Source organism: Saccopteryx leptura, chromosome 3 (assembly GCF_036850995.1).
Source record: "Saccopteryx leptura isolate mSacLep1 chromosome 3, mSacLep1_pri_phased_curated, whole genome shotgun sequence".
Lineage (NCBI taxonomy): Eukaryota > Metazoa > Chordata > Mammalia > Chiroptera > Emballonuridae > Saccopteryx > Saccopteryx leptura.
Window position 1 is genome coordinate 293,310,849 of NC_089505.1, and position 20,220 is coordinate 293,331,068.

Below are 20,220 nucleotides of genomic sequence, written 5' to 3' on the forward strand. Positions count from 1 at the left end.
GTTGGCTCAGTGGTAGAGCGTCGGCCTGGTGTGCAGAAGTCCCAGGTTCGATTCCCAGCCCGGGCACACAGGAGAAACGCCCATCTGCTTCTCCACCCCTCCCCCTCTCCTTCCTCTCTGTCTCTCTCTTCCCTTCCCGCAGCCAAGGCTCAACTGGAGCAAAGATGGCCCGGGCGCTGGGGATGGCTCCATGACCTCTGCCTCAGGCGCTAGAGTGGCTCTGGTCACAACAGAGTGACGCCCCGGAGGGGCAGAGCGTCGCCCCCTGGTGGGCGTGCCAGGTGGATCCCGGTCGGGCGCATGCGGGAGTCTGTCTGACTGCCTCCCCGTTTCCAGCTTCAGAAAAATACAAACAAAAAAAAAATGTGGTCATTAAAGTGAGACCTACTCCGCTATAGCTGGTTTCCTTATTAGGAGAGGGAATTTGGACACAAATGTGAACAGAGTGAAGGTGATGTGAGGATGCTGGGAGAATATGGCCATCTCCACGCTGAGGAAAGAGACCTGGAACAGTTCCTTCCCTCGTGGTCTGCAGGAGAAACCAACCCTGTGGACACCTGGATCTCGGACACCCAGCCTCCACAACTGTGAGAAAATCATTTCTGTGGTTTAAGCCTCTGGTCTGGGGTGCTGGTTACGCGGTCCTGACAAACTGATGGCCTCTTCTGTTAAATTCTAATGCACTCAGCATCAGTGTGTGGTAAGCATTTAGGCTGCTAAGAGTGGTAAGCAATATGTCTCCATTTTCATTAGATTTTTTAACAAGTTAGTCAAACAATAAAATACTGAGGCCTGATAAGAAAAAAAAAGAGCCACCAAAACAGAAAAAAGAGACAGGAGTTGCCTAATGATGTAGGACTAGGCATGGGGCCTTTGGGGAGTGACCTGTTGCTTTGCAATATGGGACTTGGTGCACGTTTTATTTTTTTAATCATTTGCATGTGTTACTTCGATTAAAATTATATAGATGGAGATTAGTAGGTGGGTAATTAGAAAAATAAACCAATTGACAATTTGATCATATTTCATTCAGATCAGTGATAAAGTTTTGTTTAATCCTCTCCCTATAAATATTCTGAAGGCATCTGCACTCTCTGAGGTTCATGTACGCCACTCAGCTTGCAGAAGCAGAAGTAATTTGCAGTTCTTAAGCCAAAGCCCTGACTAGCTGGAGAGTTGTCTGTAGGAATTAATCAGAACAAAATCCTGATTAAACAACTAATTGGCTTGTCTACTAATTAAAAGAAAAAACAGAGTACATTTCTCTACCTTGAGACACAGAGGCAGAAAAATAGAAGCTTTCAGAACCACCTCTGAGAAGATGTTCAAACCGCTGATAAGAAAAGTCAACAAGGTGAGGCCTTTAGAAGAGGATGAAGAGAATAAACAAGGTCCTGATCCCAGCTGTCAGTCTCCGTGGCCGAGGACACAGGTATGCTCTTTACATGCCTAAGTCAGTCTCTATTCTCAGCAAGTCTTGTCTGGTGAGGGATTCTCCCAAACACTGTGAGATCTAAGACTGCTTCTTGCTGTTATACCCCACCATCGGGGTCACGCACTGTTTGTCTTTGGGGTTTATCCCCATTGTTCTAGGTATTCTATATATATATATATATATATATATATATATATATATATATATATATATATATTTTTTTTTTTTTTTATTTTTTTTTTTTTTTTTTTAAACAATGATAAATGTTTAGAAGACCATATTGGGATTTGGAAAAGCTGAATAAGACTTCTCATTGTCGGTTTTTATTGCTACCATTGTCCAGAGTGGAATCATGTCTCGAATATTAAATCAGCTGTGTGATTCAGTTTCAACAAGGAATGTCAAACATCCTGGTCTTACTAAACTACAAATGAGCAGTCATTTCTCCAGACCAGGAGTTCTCTTTAGGGAGTGGTTTTGCCTCTAGGAACAGTTGGCCGTGTCTGGAGATATTTCTGGTTATCAGAGCTCTAGGACATGGACATTGCTGGCATTGAGGGGGTAAAGACAAGTGATGTGGCTAAACTTGCTAGGATGAAGAGGATGGCCCTTCACAACACAGAGTCATCCAGTTCAGAACGTCAGTACTGCTGAAGCGGAGAAACCCCACACTGGACAAAGTTTTCATAAACCCTGAGTCTACTCATCTGTAACATGAAGATAATACCGCCTTGTTATACAAACTAGAGACATATGTATCATATGTATAAAGTACATGGAAGGGAGTTCCCACTTGGCAATTATACTATTATTATTAATAATGTGTGTTTATGTGACAGACATAAACCCAAAGTGATAATTATATGATCAGTATTCACTTACAACTGTCTACAGAGCATTTACCTGCAAGAGCTTTGTAAGGTTTATAGAGCAGTAATTATTTTTTCATCTAAGAGAATTAGATGAAAGCTGTCAAGTACAAGCAGGTGTGTACCTCAGGGACAGAGTAGCAAGGTCTCATGATTCAGGTTTAAAGGAGCAGGAGCCTGGCGTGTAGAACACACTGAACGTGTGCCTGGAAAACTTGCCATTCTCTCTAATGCTGAATGTTTCTGCAATAGGCAGGAGACAGAGACAGGGTGGTCAGCCTGACCTCTGGCAAGCGCCCCGGACTTCTTTCTAATTCTTACGTCAGAATAAACAATCCCACATGTTAGAAGATTTTTTTGTTTGTTTTTGTTTTGTTTTGTTTTGTTTTGTTTTAAGCAAGAGATAGACAGGAAGGGAGAGAGATGAGAAGCATCAATTCTTTGTTGTGGCACCTTAGTTGTTCATTGATTGCTTTCTCAACGTTAGAAGTTATTTATATGTGTAAAAACCCATAGATTATCACAAATGTTGAGCTAGGTGTGTCCCTTCAGCTCGCCAAGGTGGGTTCTTCACTGGGAAAGTCACTGCCGTGATGTTGCACCCTTGCTGTCATGACTGTTTTCCCGCAGAGCCCACAGTGAGAGCTCACAGCAGTTACTGTGGGCCACGAGAAGTGCACGGTTGTCATGAGTCCTCAAAGCAGCCATGGGTCCTGTTAGGATTTGCTGCTCACACACAGCTCCCAAAGTGCAGAGGCTGGACTGGACCCTCAGCACCTGTGGTCTCAACACTTGAGAGCTAGGTCACGAGGCTGTGCTGTTCAGAACAGGAATACTTTCTATGCCTTGTCCATCCGCAAAACAGAGAGCTCATCTGTTTTGTAAAATCAAGACCCACTTCCTTTTTAACAGTGGGTTTCCTTTTCTCCTACTCTCGTAGAATCAAGCATGTGGGTCCATCTCTGGCCTCCACAGGCATTGTCTCCTCAAGTGTAACGTTTTGTTGCAGTTACGTTTTTGTGTGTCTGTCCCCCCATCCCACTGTAGGCCAGTGTGCCCCTGTTCTAACCCTGTGTCCTGTCTCACTCTCTCCGCAGAGGAACATTCTCAGGTGTGACTGGCCATGTCCAGTGAAACACACTGACATTTCAAGGGACACCTAGGCTGATCAGAAAAGCGATGAGGGAGGGGCTAATGAAATCATACAGGGACAGAAGAGCTTTGAGTAAACACACAGAACTGCTCTCTTCCTCCTGTCATTTTAAGTTCTTAGCACGCGAGCTAGACCAGGACCGACCAGCACTCAGGTGGAGACCTGAGGACCAGCATCAGGGAACGCACGCCCAGAAGGTGCAGCCACCACTGTGGTGAGAACAAGGGGTGCCTGTGGGCTGGCCACTCATTCAAGTGCAAGAAGAATTATTACTTCCAGTATATCACAAGCAGAGGATTGAGTCTAGTAATTGGCTTGACGGTTAAATGGAAAACTGTGTTATATTTCACATTCCACTTATTCTGTGTGTGACTTAACCATGCACATTCTCTCTCTATTTGGTTCCTCAAAGGGAAAGAACAATAGTGAAAGGACGTCTCACAAAACCACGATGACCCCGGTCACATCTGAAGAGGCGAGCTCCAAAATACAAGGTCAGAGCCCAAACCTGTAAGAAAAAACTAAAGAGACATGCCTATTTCTCTGAAATCTGTTGTCTGATGAAACACTTGTCCTTGATTAAGTAACTTATACAGGGTCACACTTTGAGACTATTTGAAATCTGAATACTTATAAAAACATTTTTTTTTCATTTAGTCATTATTCATTAGATGCTTTTAAAATAAAATTTATTGAGGTAACATTGGCTAACGTTATGTTCAGGTGTGCAACATTGTAAGTGAATAACTGTATGCTCGAAATGCAGTTTCCTAATGTTAACATGTATCCCCAGGGTCACCCATTTCACACACACCCCCTTCTAGTAGCCAGCAGCCTGTTGTCTGTGTCTATGAGTTTGTTTTTCTTTGTTTTGTTAGTTCATTTGTTATTTTTGTGTTATGTTCCACATATAATATAATGTGAAATCTTACAGTTTTTGTCCTTTTCTGTCTGACTTATTTCACGTCATATAATACTCTCAAGACGCATCTGTGTCATCAGAAATGGAAATGTTTCATCTTTTTATGGCTGAGTAACATTCCATTTTTTATATCTACCGCCTCTTCTTTATCCAGTCACCTGTCAGTGGACACTTAGGTTGTTTCCATATCTTGGTTATTGTAAATAATGCTGCAGTGAACATAGGGGTATATATATCTCCTTACAAATTAGTGTTTTCATATTTTTTGAATATATACCCAGAAGAATAATTGCTGAATCATCATCTGGTAGTTCCATTCTTAAACTTTTTTAAGGAAACTTCACACTATTTTCTATCCTCACCCTCCCCCCCAAAAAATGCATTTTTACCACCTACCATGTACCAGGCACTTGTCTGTGGGCTGGGGATACAGTGGTGAGTAATGGGGGCCAAGAGTGTGTTAACTATAGCTCATAGTAAACAGGTATGGGTCATAAAAGCAATAAAATAGGTGCGTATTGTGTGTGTTTAAAGGCTGTGTCCACTCCCCTGCTCTTCTCCCTTTAAATGCTCCCCATTAGCAGTCATGTCTACACCGAAGGCCACCCCACTCAGGTCTACAGTGGTCCGGCTCAGATCCCAGTCGGGCCGGCTCCTTGCTCAGAGCCTGCCCCGTGTTCTCCCAGTGGCCACTGGCACGCAGACTTTGCATCCCACAGAGGCCTGTCTGACGCTGCATTCCTTATCTTCCACTTCCAACAAGCTTCCTCTCCTGACTGATTCCTCTTCCTGGTCCTGTCTTTCTTCAGGTTTCTGAGCAAGCATGAAACTTCACTCATGATTTTTCTTCTCTATTTAGGTCATCCCATAAGGAGAGCAGTCAGCAAATCTCCTTTCATAGCTGCCCTCAGACACACTTCATCCTGCCCAGCCCAGCACTGCCATCCTCACTCCTGCCCACCTGTTCCAGCCCCTGTCAGTGGTCTCATCCAGTTGGGACCCTGCTTCACCCCCTCTCTACCTTTTCATTCAGCCCCAACACTGTTAGCAGATAACTCTCCTTAGCCATCCCTGTGCTCTCACGTCAGCTCAGAACCATAGGGCCTCCATGTTGCCTGCAGGACAGACTCGAACGGACCTCACTCACTTGACTTTGGAGGACCTGATGCAATCTTTTCACAGCCCCCAGGATGAGCACTACACCATAAACAAGAAAATGCCAAACAGATAGAGGCATCTCTAGACAGAATGTGCTGTTGTTAAATATAAACACATAGGTTTTTGTTATAAAAATAGAGTCAGTGGTTTTACTTTTCATCTATACTGCTCACACAAATTAGGGGATATTTTATTGCTTCATATTCATTTTTAAATATCCCCTAATTTTTGTAAGCAGTATATTAAGAGTGCACACATGATTTTTAATGACTTTGTGTTTTCATCCAAACAAATTTTTGAACAGAGGCAAACAGATTTTAACAGCCACAATTTCTGTCTCTAAGGGGAAAAAAAGTGAGAAATACATGAGAATTATGGGCAGGGTTGTAAATAAAGAAGTAAGAAAGACTTCTTACTTTATTTAAGTAAGAAAGACTGTGAGTAAGCTATCTTCTGGCAGAAGGATCTCCACAATTAAAAATGAAGAAATGCCCTTCTCTGTTACATTTGGTGGCTCCTCCCGCAGGGAAAAGTGAAGGACCCTTGTGAGGGAAAAAACCGTTAGTATCAGGAGGGTGGTTAATGAACTTGACTAGCTGGAAGAAAGTATGTTCCCACTTAGAATATTTTATAACGTTATAAAGACAGGTTATTTTTCCTAATCTAATTTATATTTCTATTTTTTTATGATCTCTGTAACCATTTTTTTTTTCTTTTTTTAAATCGATTTGTGAAAGAGAAAGAGCGAGCGAGATAAAGGGCCAGGGAGAGAGGGAGGAGAGAGTAAGAAGCATCACCTCATAGTTGCGGCATCTTAGTTGTTCACTGATTGCTTTCTCATATGTGCCTTAACCGGGGGGCTCCAGCAAAGCCAGTGACTTCTTGCTCAAACCAGTGACCTTGGGCTCAAGCCAGTGACCATGGGATCATATCGATAATTCCACACTCAAGCCAGCAACCCTGCACTCAAGCTAGCGAGCCTGTCCTCAAGCCTGAGACCTCGGGGTTTTGAATCTGGGATCTCAGCATTCTGGGTCAACATTCTAACCACTGCACCACCACCAGTTGGCTACTCACTTTCCACAATATAACTTCTTTAAAAAGCAGGGAGGAGGAAATTCACTTTAGCGTTATGGATTTTGTTTACTTACTTTGAAGACCAGCTCCAGGACTTTATTCAGGCTGGAATGCTTCTCTCCAGGTCAGCAGCTTCCCTGCCGTCTTTCTCACCTGCTCCTCTCAGCCCAGATACACTACAGTGTCTCCCAAGGCATCAGCCTTTGCCTGCCCCAGGGAAAGGAGAACAGGAAACATGCTGCGATAAGTTTGTCACATGAAGCAATTTAATCTCTCGTCCTAACTGATGATGAAAGCTTGGCTGTTCAGTTGGTCGATTCTCTGAGTCAGTATTCCATGCGATGTGTCTCAGAGGGAAACATCGGATAATTGGCTGTTTTCTGATAGAAGTTCACTTATGTAAAACTTGCACAAATAGTGAGATTCCTATACCAAGAGGATGTAGCAAAAAAAAAAAAAAATGTGTTCTTGACATGTTTTATCAACAATTGAAAAAAACACAAATCTTCAAATTTTTTCAGACGGAGAGGTAGGCCCTTCTGTAGGTCACAGCAAACGTTTTCTTGCATCCATCGAAGAGTGGTTAACAGCGGGAGGCATGAGGAAGACTGATGCAGTCTGCTCACACCTATGCGAGCCAAGGGAAGCAAGAACACAGAATATAAGAATAAACCCACAGAATTACCAAGTCATTCAAACCACCATTCTGCTTTACCATGAGTTATTTTATAATGACAACGGTTTCAAATGCACAATTCTTCTCACGTAGAAATACAGTGCTAACAGCATGAAACCGAGGATCTCATCTCTGCTTTGACAAGTTTATCCTTATCCGTATTGTGCTTTTTTTTTTCCAAGTATATTTGTAAGCTTCGTTTTTTCTAGCTGGCAATAGAAGCTTTTGTGGAAGCTTCATTTAGCAGAGGAGCTATTTGTGTGGGAAGGCAGAGAATGTTTTCGTTCATATCTGCAGACTCTGCATGTCTTCAGAGACTTTGATAAGAATAACAATTATGTTTACGATATCTTGTTTTGAAAAAGCAGAAGTGCTAATGTATAAAGATAGCCTCTTATATGTGCTTGGTATTTTTATGTCTTCTACTTCAAAACATTCAGGGGCAATGTCACAACATCTGCAGATGTGATTTCTGATTATAGAACTCTTTTCTTCTGCAGAGCACGGTTTAATCCATATTATTCATGGAAGTAAAGAAAATGGTGCATTTGGATTCAAGTGAAGATAACTGTCTGAAGTCCTCTTTTGATTACAAACATCCTTCTTAGGCTTTCACATCACTTGTATTACTTTAAATGCTTCTTTAAACAATGTTCTGTTATCAGAAGGTGTCTCAGTGACATACCTGACAGTTTATGGTGCTATGAGGTGACTATTTGTGTGGAAATGGATCAGAGTTAGGTGCCTGTAGCTAGTGTGGGGTGGTGGGCTGACTAATGGCCCCTCAAAAACATCCTTACCCTAATCCTCCAAACCTGCAAATTTGTGACATGGGGTGAAAATGTTGATGTTGTTAAGTTAAGGAAAAATATAATATGCTTTCTAATTTGAAGGGATGACAAAAATTGTCACCATGCTGATACCCTAGGTGGTGAGGGCTCATTATAAGAAAACCTGTGGACAGCAGAACTGAAAACCCACTGGGGGGCAGAGGCAGCCCTGGGGCCTCATTGCTGTCTCTGTCTCTCATTCTCAGTCATCACAGCTCCGTCTTTCATGAAGGCTGTGTTTTCCCCGGCCCACCGTGCTCTGGCCTGCTCACACTCCATCTGCTCATTGCCTGGTCCATGTTCCAGAGAGTACAGTCTGCTGCCTGAGACCCCTGCGTTGTCCCCATGGGACTGGGTCCCACTGAGGGCACAGCAGAGAACAAGGGTGGGGGCCCATCAGCTGGAAGGAGCAGCAAGGCCCAGAAGTCTCTCTGTTTTCATTATCAAAGACAACACCAGGCTCTAACTAATAAAATTCCTCAGGTTCCACCTGCTTGTAATACTAGAGACTCCAGCCAACATGGATGAGGCAGGGTTTTCTTTCCTTTTTTTCCTTTTTTTTTTTTTTTTTTGATAAAATACCCTACTTCTTCTAGTTTGTATGATTCAAGTATACTTGCATAATTTAATTAAGTTCAATGCTATGCTGTCAGGCTTCTTTCTGTTAAAAGATGCAGCTAATTTGTAGGAAATTGCTTTCTGCTTTCCCAGTCCCTGGGATGCATTTATGGGGACAGGAGCTCTGGCGTGCCTCACATGCATGAATGTACGCAGCCACGAGTCCGTGTGGCTCTTCTTTTAAAAAGATGATGCACCCCAGTCTGGCTGGCAGAACACTTTGTGTTTATATTGCAGTTTTCTTGAATGAAGTCTTTATCTAATCCTCACAGAAATCCCCATGACAAAACTGTCTCTCATTTTATGGATGAGGAAATCATTATAGAAAAGCAACTTAGCCAGAGTCACCCAGAGAATTAGTGATGTCAGGACTCACGCTCTCCATTGGGTACCCAGCTTCGGTAACTCACCGCACTCCTTAATGCCTGGGCATAAAATGTACTTTCCGGAAGAATTAATTCCAGTAAAAAAAGTTCCTGAAACCAAGCATGACATTGAAAGAGGACGGAATTGTTTGATCCTCACACAGACCAAAGCTCCTGTGTACAGATCTGCATTCTTGTTTGCAGACTGGTTCATTTTCTTACTTGTGAGGAAATACCCTGAATTTTTAAAGTTTCTTTTCATTTTACTGATTTTTGAGAGCAGAAGGGAAAGACAGGAACATCAATCTGTTTCTATATGTGCCTTGACCAGCAACCTCTGCGTTTGAGGATGATGCTCTTACCAACTGAGCTATCTGGCCAGGGTGAACCCCGAATTTTTTAAACATCCCCCAGGACATTACAGCAGATCACGGCTGACTGGAGGCCCTCTGCCCCTCCCCTCCCGAGCCCTACCTCCAGCTTCTGCCCGCACAGCCTCACATGGCTGTCACTGCCTCACAGCCATGCGTTTGCTGATAAACAAGTTTTCTTATTAGAATATTTGGGGGGTTGTTTGGGCATTTATTTTGTGACTCCCACTGATGGACCTTCTCTGCCTCCTGGAACATATGGAGGGAATCTATTTCTTCTCGACGTAAGAGCCATTCAAAGAATTTGACATAGCTGTTAGGTCACTGGTTTGTCTTCAGTAGTTCAGCTAATGAACCAAAGTTTCTCAGCCATTCCTCATAACCGACCTTATTCCTTCCCTTGGGATGCCCCTCTGGATTGCATGAGCACTTCCTGATATAAAACATTCCATTTTTTTGTTCTGGATGTCTTAGGGCGTGCTTTTGGTTACATGGTAGATGCATTCATGTAATGTTTGTCAACTTCCTCTATGTCATTTGACAGTCTGCAAAGATATTATAAAATTTCAAGTGTGATCCAAGTGTTATCACTGAAATTATTCGAAGGACATTATGTATTCCAGCAACTACACAATTAACCACAAACTGAGTCAAAAATAAAACGGTGGTGCCAGAAAATAATCATTAATCATACACTTCTTAAAAGCGTGTTATCCGTGATTTTACCTCCACATGGTCATGCCTGAAGAAGGAAAGAATAGTATCTTGTGTGCACATGACTGAAGTCCTCAGACATAGTCTCTGTTAATTCATCTGACATCTAGTCACTGAGGGATTGTTGGTGTCTAATAAAAGGAGATTTGACTTTGAGACAAAGCTCGCGATGCCTTTGATGTTTGAAGAGGCAGGAAGTCAACCAAGTGCTAACATTTCCCACATCCAATGTTCCCATCAGTGAAATAGTGAAATAGTTTCAAGCCTTCTATTTCTATATCCACCCTCCAAAAAAGCCTGGTGAACCAATGCCTGTCTCATTCATAACCTTATACCCAAGACAAGTCCTTTCTTTGCATCCTTCCTTTTTCAGCAGCTACTTAGAACTACTGATAAAACGTGGAGGGCCAATGGTTAGTGTATCATGGGAAGAGGGAAGCAGTTGTTGCATGCCTGCATGAGTCTCCCTAACTTACTGCTGCACGGGGCCAGGCCATTTGGAAGTGGATGCTAGAGGCCAGAGTGAGACCCTGCCAGGACAAAGACATGTCAGCCGGGTGTGCTGGTTCTTCACTCACAGTCCAACCAGTCCTTTCAGAATACTGGGATTTCCGACATCATGTCTGCCGCGGGCACACAGCCCCGAGCAGAACTTGACCAAGTGTGCTGATGGGTCTGGCAGCTGCTACCCAGCAAGCAGAGAGCACAGTGGACCAAAGACCCATTAGAGAGGGACTGCTGCTGCCCATATGTGAGGTTGGGAAGAAATCCAGTGTGCAGTTGAGAAAGATGCCGGAGTAAGACTAGACGTGGATTTAGGTGGCTCTTTCACAATGCAGACAATGCAGACAGCCTGACCATCTGTTCCCACAGACAAAAAACATGCTGCTGCATGGAGAAAGACACCCCCGGGACTATGGCTGACAGGGATCCTTTTACAACCCCATGGGTATTTTTAAATGGTTCTGCTGAGTTCAAGAATGGACACTAACTGGTGTCTCATCTCCATCTACAAGCCAAGCTTAAGGGTTTGCTTTGTAATCACAATGCTCATGTACAAAGCAGAGGAGGCTGTCAGTTATTTCTAACTACCCTAGATTTGCCATAACCAAGACAGGATCATCTCGGAAAGTCCCGGTGAAGTCCAGAGATGATCTGGTAAGGTGCATACACCTATTTAGAGTCAGTATAATCCAGCCGTTAGGAGTAGACACCAAGATTCCTTGTTAATGGAGAAGAGGACCCTTGCAGAACGCTGGTCACTTAGTTGGCATAGGCAGAAAATCAATCCTGCAAATGTAATTCATATGCTTGCTGAGAGATGCAGCTTATAGCTCGCTTTTGTGAAAAATAGATAATAAAAAGCCTCTTAGGGAATATTGTTTCATATTTTCTGCATGTTTTAGATTAAGAAGTTGTTTTTTTCTTTTCTGATTCTTTTCCTCATATTTCATGTTCTATTTCACCCTGATTTTCTACGAGGGGCAGGTTCCTAGAAAAGTGTATCAACCTCACGGTTCCTAACCCTGTTTTGGTTCAGACACCTTTAGGGAGCTTGTGTTAACCCTCGGTCCTCTCCTGTGAACAAGGAGCACACAGCGTGCAGCCACAAGGGGTCCAGACCCTGGGTGCACTGGACATCAGGCCAAAGGTGAGGAGCATTCTCTGAAGTGTCCCGCAGCGATGGCCTCAATGTCTGTGGACCTGGGACAAGAATGTGGCCACTACTTTCATAGGCAGCAGTATGTTACATGATGTCCAAGATTTGAAAAGTGAGACTTTTGGAGTTGGTTAAGGAGAAATGGGAAAAAAATATAGCTTAACCCCAACACATAGGGACATAGATCCTCTCTCTTATGTCTAGCGGCAGCCAGAGCCACCTCTTAGTACTAAATGACATCTTGAACGTGCTGTTTTTCACTCTGAAATCATCTCAGTGCAGATCAGCACATCGGTGTGCCACCGTGCTGTCTATGAGGGTCCTGTCTGTCAGCTCTTAGCAAGGCCGAGCCCAGAACATGGTTCTCAGACATAGACATCAAAGCCATGGGTATAGTGACCTCCTTTGTAGCACAGAAAATCTGGGTATTGGAGGTGGAGGGGTTTTCATTTAAACATGACAAAAACTTACTTGTTACTGAGTTTTCGATCTTTTATCCAAAATTACCGTAATTTCCAAATTAAGGCAGATAGGTGGTACATAATGAAGAAAGCTGCTGTGGGAAACCCAGGCTTTAAGCTTTCTTGGTTGTTAACTTTTAAAAACTGTAATTAGTGCCTGACCTGTACTGGCGCAGTACATAGAGCATCGACCTGGAACCCTGAGATCACCAGTTCAAAACCCTGGGCTTGCCTGGTCAAGGTACATATGGGAGTTGATGCTTCCTGCTTCTCCCCCCTTCTCCTTCTCTCTTTCTCCTTCTTCCTTTCTCTCTCTTCCTCTTCTCTCTAAAATGAATAAATAAAATCTTTAAAAACTATAATTAGTGACTCAGTTTTATCATTCCCTTTAGTCCTGAAATACGTGCCTGAAAAGTTTAGTACATTTAAAGATTTTAGATGAATCCTAGAAATGTCCATATTACAGGATTTGTATGGTGAAAACTGTTGTCAAATAAGTAAATCCAGATTTCCAATACTGGATTGGCTTAACTCTTTTAAATTATAATGTATTACCATAAAATAAGAGTTACAATTTGGGTCTTGATTTCAACTTTCAAAGCACTGCACATCCAATTAAAAAGAAATTAGAAACTGTGGGCAATGAATAACTGTAGCCTTGTGTTCATTGTATTTTTTGCTGCTTCTGTATATTTTTTTATAGTTAAGTAATTTACTTTCATTAAAACTTTCTCTATAATCTAAATATTTACCAGTGAGTTGATTATCCTCTGGGTAAAATACAATTTAGACTATATTAATTGAAAATTATATTTATAGACTTGAAGGGAAAGTTTAATTTGGGGGACTGAATTTGAAACCAGTGCATATTCGTTTGTGTTGCTTCCTCAGAAAGGATGCCGTAGCTAAAGATCAAAGCAAACGCAAAACTCCAATTGCACTAAAAATTATACCTCAAAATTCTGAAAAAATAATGACATCATTTCTGCGTACTCTGCTTTTCTGAACGTTATGATGCATCATTCAGCCATCAATTATGAATGCCTTAGCAGAACCAAAAATGAGTTTTGAATGATGATTCTTCAGCTTGACTGACTTCGGGAAGAAATACACTTTGCAAACTTTTGGTTCCATAACACAACACTTTTCAGTCTATTTCTCATCAGCCTTTCTGCACAGGGTCCCACCTGGTCTGGCTGGAATCCTCTGGGAGATATTACTGATGCCTTTTCTGGAGAAACATGTAGCGTCTCTGAAGCTCAGATTGTCCCGTGGAGCTCCATGAAGAGTGGTATATAGTCTATGTAAGTGTTCTTTCTTTTCCATAGATAAAACCTCAGAGAAAATTCTGCTCAGGGATCTGAGCAGCAAGTCATACTCTCAAAGCCCAGCAGCACCGACCAGAACAACAGCTGAGCAGAAGGAAGTAGGGGCTGAGGAAGAAGGTGTGGCCAGGTAAGGGTTCAATAACACACTCCATACATGTTAGAGATGCTGCTCAGCCTGCACAGAAAGTTCTCACACTCCCCGAATGAGCTGGGCAAAGGGAGGATGAATTCAGTGGTCACACACCACATGGGAACTGGCCAGATCAGAATGGTGGTGTCTGTCCTGCTCGTTGTCCCTGACCAGTCACTTGTGGCCACTAACCAGGAGGAGCTGGGCAGCCATTGATTGTAGGCTGGATCTCACCAACACAGACACTGCTGCTCCACATCTAAGTATTAGTATCCCAACATATTACTAGGCATGGATTCTAACATAAAGGAATTGAAGAGAGTGTGTGGTTCTTCTCCCAAGTTCCCAAAGAGGAGCTATTCCAATTCTGTAAATATTTTATTTTCCCGAGAGATTGATTATTATTTCTTTTCATTAACTAAAGACAGTGTGGCCTGAGAACCAAGTATAATTACAGAAATGGGTCGTCTCCGTGCCACCAAAGGAATACAGTTTTATAAACACTTCCCACCAGATTACTGGACAGATCACAAAAGAGATGGTGATTCCAATGTGAATGGGTAAATTCACAATGCAGCACAACCAGGAGCCCCTTTACTGTGCCACTTCTTGGCATGTTATTATGGTCCTGCTGTTTCGATTTGAAATGCTTAAGTACAGTTAATAATAATTTCAGTAGGACTCTGATACAATGAAACTGTACCCTTCACAATGAACAGTCAGAAAGAGCTGTCATTTAAAAGAAGTTAAAAATGCCAACTCCTCCCCCAGCCCCAACCCCACCACTCCTCAGCAGGTTCCTATCCTGCATTAAGCTGGGAGCTGCCATCAGGGTTACGTGACAACCTAGATCCCTTGTAGAGCAGTCTGAACAATAGGCACCAGAGAGAGTGCATTTTCAATGAGCGCAGGTTTCGCCGTATGTAAAAATACACACACGCTCACTCTACCCACACGCACCCACAAAAATGCTCTTTAACAAAAATTAAATTTGGCAGAGAGAAGATGCTTAAACTCTGAGGCAAAAACTCAGATCTTACAGCCTGGGTAAGTAATTACTTTATTATTTGTATTACTATCAGTGTTTACAGAATGGTTTGCCATCCTTTTTGTGGGTCAGGACTGTCTTCACAGATAAGCAGCCAGGCCACCAAGGGGTCAATAGTTTGCCTACAGTAACAGGGTCACTAAGCCAAGGTCAAATTTCAAAGGACTCAAATTCCAGAGTAGGACTTATTTGCCCCTCCCACCAACACACTCACCTTTAATCAATAGCTAAATTTCTGAGCCAATCTCTCTTTCTAGCATTTATTTTAGTATATTTAATGTTTTGTAATAACTGCTGTGTATAGGTAGATTTTTAAAGGCCTGGGGTTGAAGCCATAACTAACATTTCTAGGGCTGCAGTTCTTGTCGCTCATACCCATTCCCAGTACAGGTATTGATCGACTTACGACCTATGCAACTTTATGCATATACGACCATTCGACTTTATGACCACAATCGCTAGCCATGACTGCTCTGCATCTGGCAGCGCAAGCGTTGCCCTGCTGGGCATACGACAGTGCTGGCCAATAAAATGTTTTGTATATGTTTATATATTTTGATATGTTTTGCAATTGGGAAAATGTTTCCTATGGTATTTTTTACGCCTGTATTTTGTATTTTTATATGCACCTGTATTTTTTAATTTTGTATGTTTTGCAAATACTAAACCAGTTGTACTGGTAATGCAGTTTTACTTAAACCTGACAAATGTAAAAATAAGAAACAAAATGGTGTAGAGATGATACAAATGGCATAAAATGAACAAAAAAAATTGTGATATATAACAATAATGAAAAAAAAATTATGACAAAATATGACTTAAAGATTTTTATAACATCATTTCACAGTACTGTACATATAGCCTACTCAACTTACAACCAAATCGTGTTATGACCGGTCTGTCGGAACCAACTGTGGTCCTAAGTTGAGCACTAGCTGTATAGCACTATTTCTCTTCTGAAACGAGAAAATGCAAACCTTTCAATTACCCAGAAGGTGGGTGAGTTTGCATATCTCAAACCACAAATGTATGATGTGGCCCACAAAACCTGCCTAGTCTGAATGCCGCCTGCTTTTACTTCGTGCTTTCCCAACACAAACTCTCCCCACCTTTCCCTCTCTCTACCCTAGTCACACTGGTCTTATTTCATATGTTGTACTTGTGAATTGATCATCCTTTGGAATAACTGATTATTTTTTCTGCAATACAGGCAGCAGAGTGGTCTGAGAATGATGACAAGCTGTGTAGACCCATATTAGCATAGAGCTCTTGCTCTTATTAGATGGCTGGTCACACGTTTCCTTAGGACTGAGGAAAACCAGCTGTATTTGGACGAATGTGACAGAAAGGGTCAGCCTTTCTGTCTTCATGCCTTCAGCTGATTTGGTGTGGTCTACCTCCATCAGAGAGGGCAATGTGCTTTATTTGGCCTGCAGACCAGTGTTCATCATGTCCACAATGTGACATGGGAGCCCTCGTGCTCCAGTACTGTGGAGAAGGTACCAAAGCCTTCGTATTTTGATTTCATGGGTATCGATGGTACCATGTCTAGCTAGACTTCCCAGAGGGCAGAGTTGTAATACATCTCCAGAAAATGACAATAATAAAACAACTTCTTATTAAAAGTGTTAGTTCATGATGCTATCAATGAGTAAAGATCATCTTGGTATTTGCAGTTATTAAAAATCAATATCTCCAACCTTGGGGAGGCTCAGGTTTTAAAAAGCTCTTTCTCTGAGAAAAACATTAAAGATTTGATTGATGCGGGCACTATATTTAGATGCTATATGAGTGTCTGATGCTCACCTAAATTTTTTCAATTTTGAAAAAGGATGATTATTCATAAATAAAGTGTTAAAGTCGGTTTCTCATTCTAAATGCATTTGCCTTGTCCTCTGGTCTAAGCACTCTGCTGCAAAGGGATTATGTGTCAAACTGATCAGTTAATATTAGGGAGAATGTATGTTGTGTGTTTTGCTGTCTCTCTCTGTGTGGAGTGGAGTATAATATTATTGATTACAGCTTTAGTTTCTGTCACACTCAGAGATGGGTAGTGGTGAGTACCAGAAAACCAGCAGGATGGATGGATAGATGGACAGATGGATGGATGGATGGAAAGACGGATGGATGGACAGATGGATGGATGGAATAGGATAGATGACAGATGATAGATAGATAGATGATAGATAGATAGATAGATAGATAGATAGATAGATAGATAGATAGATAGATAGAATGAGATATATTAACAGGCCTGGCTCACATGATTATGGAGGCTGAGAAGTCCCAACATTAGGGGAATTCGAGACCCAGGAGAGCCAATGATTAGCTCTAATCTGAGTCTGAGGACTAAAAACTGGGAGAAAGGATGGTATTTTCCATCCCAGTTCAAACACTGGCAGGTTTAAGACTGAAAAAACCAACATTTCAGTTCAATTCAGCAGTGAGGAAAAGACCAGACTTCCACTCAGTCAGGCAGAGGGACTTGCCTCTCACCTGTGAGAGGGTCAGCCTTTCTGTCTTCACGCCTCCAGCTGATTCGGCGAGGTCTACCTCCATCAGAGAGGGCAATGTGCTTTATTTGGTCTGCAGAGTCCAGTGTTCATCATGGCCACAATCACCCTCGCAGACATACACAGCCATGTTTCTTACCTGGACACTCTGCACCCCAGTCTAGCTGACATATAAAATTAAGCATCACACCATCTCCATAACTCACATAAGAGAACTGAGAACTCTTCCAGCCCTGGTTTGTCCAAGGCTAACATCTAGTCTCTCACACCATTTTACACTTCCTCCTACCTCACCTGCAGTGAGCTGGGTGTTTGTGTCCCCTCAGAATTTTATATGTCAAAGTTCTAACCCCCAATGTGATGGAATTAGGAGGGGGAACTTCGGGAAGTGATTATATAGTTCATGAAGGTAGATCCTCTGTGAAGCAAATTAGTGCCCTTATGAAAGGGACCCCAGAGAGCTCCCTTACCCTGTTGCCATTCTGTGAGGTTGCAGCAAGAACCTTGCAACCCAGAAGAGAGATCTCACCAGAACCTAAATATGGGGCACATTGACCTTGGACTTCCAGCCTCCAGAACAGTGAGAAATGAATTTCTGTTGTTTGTATGCCTTATCTGTAGGACTTTGTCACAGCAGCCTGGACTAACTAAGACACTATACCCCCGAAACTCTTTAACAGAGAACCTCTGTGCTCCTGGACACACATAACAGTGACCTCTATCCCCATCCTGCCACGGAACAGAAAGTCCATATGACTGCTCACAGAGTTGAGTATTCTGTTGACAAAATGTTCCCCTGTGCCTTATCTCCAATACTGTTCTGTAAGGATAGAAGAGTATGGATGTATATTTAAGCCAAATTCACATAGTATCTCTCTTTAGCTCTTTATATGAACACAAAAAGTGAGTAAAGTTTACATTACCATTATTATAAAGATGTGAATTCATATTGTTAGAAAGATGTGATTTTCTTCACCGAACCCTCAGTAAGATTCTAAATAGAGTCTGAAACTAATTTTCTAACTACAGTAATGATCTTTATCTCAGATTCATGTCAGCCTAGGAGGAAATCTCTGAGCTATTCAGGCATTACATGCCCACATTTCTGACTGGATTCCAGTTGTCCATTTGTGGAATCCAGCTTCCTTCCTTTATTCTTCTTTTTTGTGTCCTTTCACAGTGTTTTCTAAATTGTCTGTTGAGGAAAGAGAAATCTCTTGCAAATCTTCCCCCTGCCCCCCAAAAGCAACAGATTCATTATCTTGTCAGATGAATCTCTTAGCTTCTGAAAGACATGGTTCACCTCTGGAAAGCCCCCATGCATGCCGTTTGTCTCTCACCAAGAAAATGACCTGTTTCTGGCATTCCATCTTAGTACATTCTTATTTTCTAATATCAAAAAAAAAGTATGTTTTGATGGACACTAATGAATAGCAAGCAAGAGAAGATTTGCTTTGCCTGGAAACATCAAATAGCTGCATCTGGCAAAGAGGCAGAGGTGAATGGCTGAGGGGTTAAGTGGTTCCCTGATGAACAAGCAAGCAAGATGCCCGGTTCCCATGTCCGGGCCCCCATGCAAGAATAATGCTACAATGTCGTGCAGGACTTTTCATCACCACTGCCACCCGCAATGCTGAGAATGGAGGTTATTACTGTGAATAGTCTTCTTGGCTCATAATAGCAATCAGTCTCTTCTTTAGGAGGTTTTTAAACAGGCAGTCATGTCAAAGTAGGGACAATGGAAGCACAATAGAATTCAGACTCTTATCAGTACTCATAAACACTGATGTGTCTTGTAGCTAGAAAAAGTATTAACCATGGCTGTGCAAAAATGCTTAAACATTAGTGTGGCTTCATAGCTGAAATAGAAAGGGAGTGTCAGCTATCAAGTCTACAAATATAAACTACAGTTTATACCCCTGTAAGTTATAAGCTTGTATAAAGAACTCAGCTGCAAATCTGCTGATTTTATGGAATACATAACATAAGCAATGCACTATTACTCTTAGCCCCAAATTAAAATTTCCCTCTATGGTAAGCAATTCTTTTCTATAACTAGGCATTGAAGACACTTTTACCAACAGATTGACAATTTATTTTTAACAGTAATTCCTAACTTTCAGTTCTAGCATTATGGCAGAATAAATGTTTATAGAATATGTATTGGGAGAATGTGATTTAAAATACTAGGTAAAATATATAACACATTTGAATGCATATCTGAGCTGGTGAAAAATGAATCCTATTGTTAGAAAGTTTCAGGAACTGGTGTTGGTTCTGAGGATTTATTCCAAACTTTTACAGCCTAGATATGATTTAAAATGCATCACCAGGAAGATAAACCTGGGGTTAAGCTGGACACAAAGATGGGTTAGAGACTCTTCCATGAAACTGGGATTCCAAAGGATAGCCCACTGGGAGATGAACTGCCCCCCAGAGGAAAACATTGGGGTTAATACTTGTCTTTGTCTGGCTCTAAGAGGAAAATAAAGAAAGAAATTAGAAATGGAGGAGAGCAAAGAAGAACAGAGAGGAGAAGGGAGAAGTGTGGGGGGGGGAGGAGGCTGGGGGAGGGGAGGAGAGGGAACAGGAAGAGAGAGAAACAAAGGGAAAGGAAGGAAAGGAATTCTTACTCATAAGTCAATATTCAGATATATCTGTAATCAGAATTACTATGAGATCTATATCCTGAAAAAGAAAATTGAGCCTGAAAGAAATATTTTAAATGATTATGTTGTAGAGCTCAGACACCTTCCAAAACCAACACAATTGGAGGAAAGCAAACTTTAAAACAAGGTCTCAAAGTTTATCTCTATAGATAAACTTTTAATAAGCATGAATCCACAATCAAAAATTGTTAAACACAAGGGGAAAGAAATCACTGTGAATAAG

At 41.9% G+C, this 20,220-nt stretch overlaps 1 protein-coding gene across 1 annotated transcript in view; it reads left to right on the plus strand.

Moving 5' to 3' along the window:
* The first annotated feature begins 1,292 nt into the window (after positions 1 to 1,292).
* The window catches only part of CNGB3 (cyclic nucleotide gated channel subunit beta 3), a 123,628-nt gene continuing 104,700 nt past the window's right edge, over positions 1,293 to 20,220 (plus strand). The window contains exons 1-3 of the mRNA XM_066372425.1: positions 1,293 to 1,432; positions 3,870 to 3,951; positions 13,638 to 13,764. Coding sequence (XP_066228522.1) covers positions 1,322 to 1,432; positions 3,870 to 3,951; positions 13,638 to 13,764 — 320 coding nt within the window. The 5' untranslated portion in view covers positions 1,293 to 1,321. The remainder of the gene's footprint in view (positions 1,433 to 3,869; positions 3,952 to 13,637; positions 13,765 to 20,220) is intronic.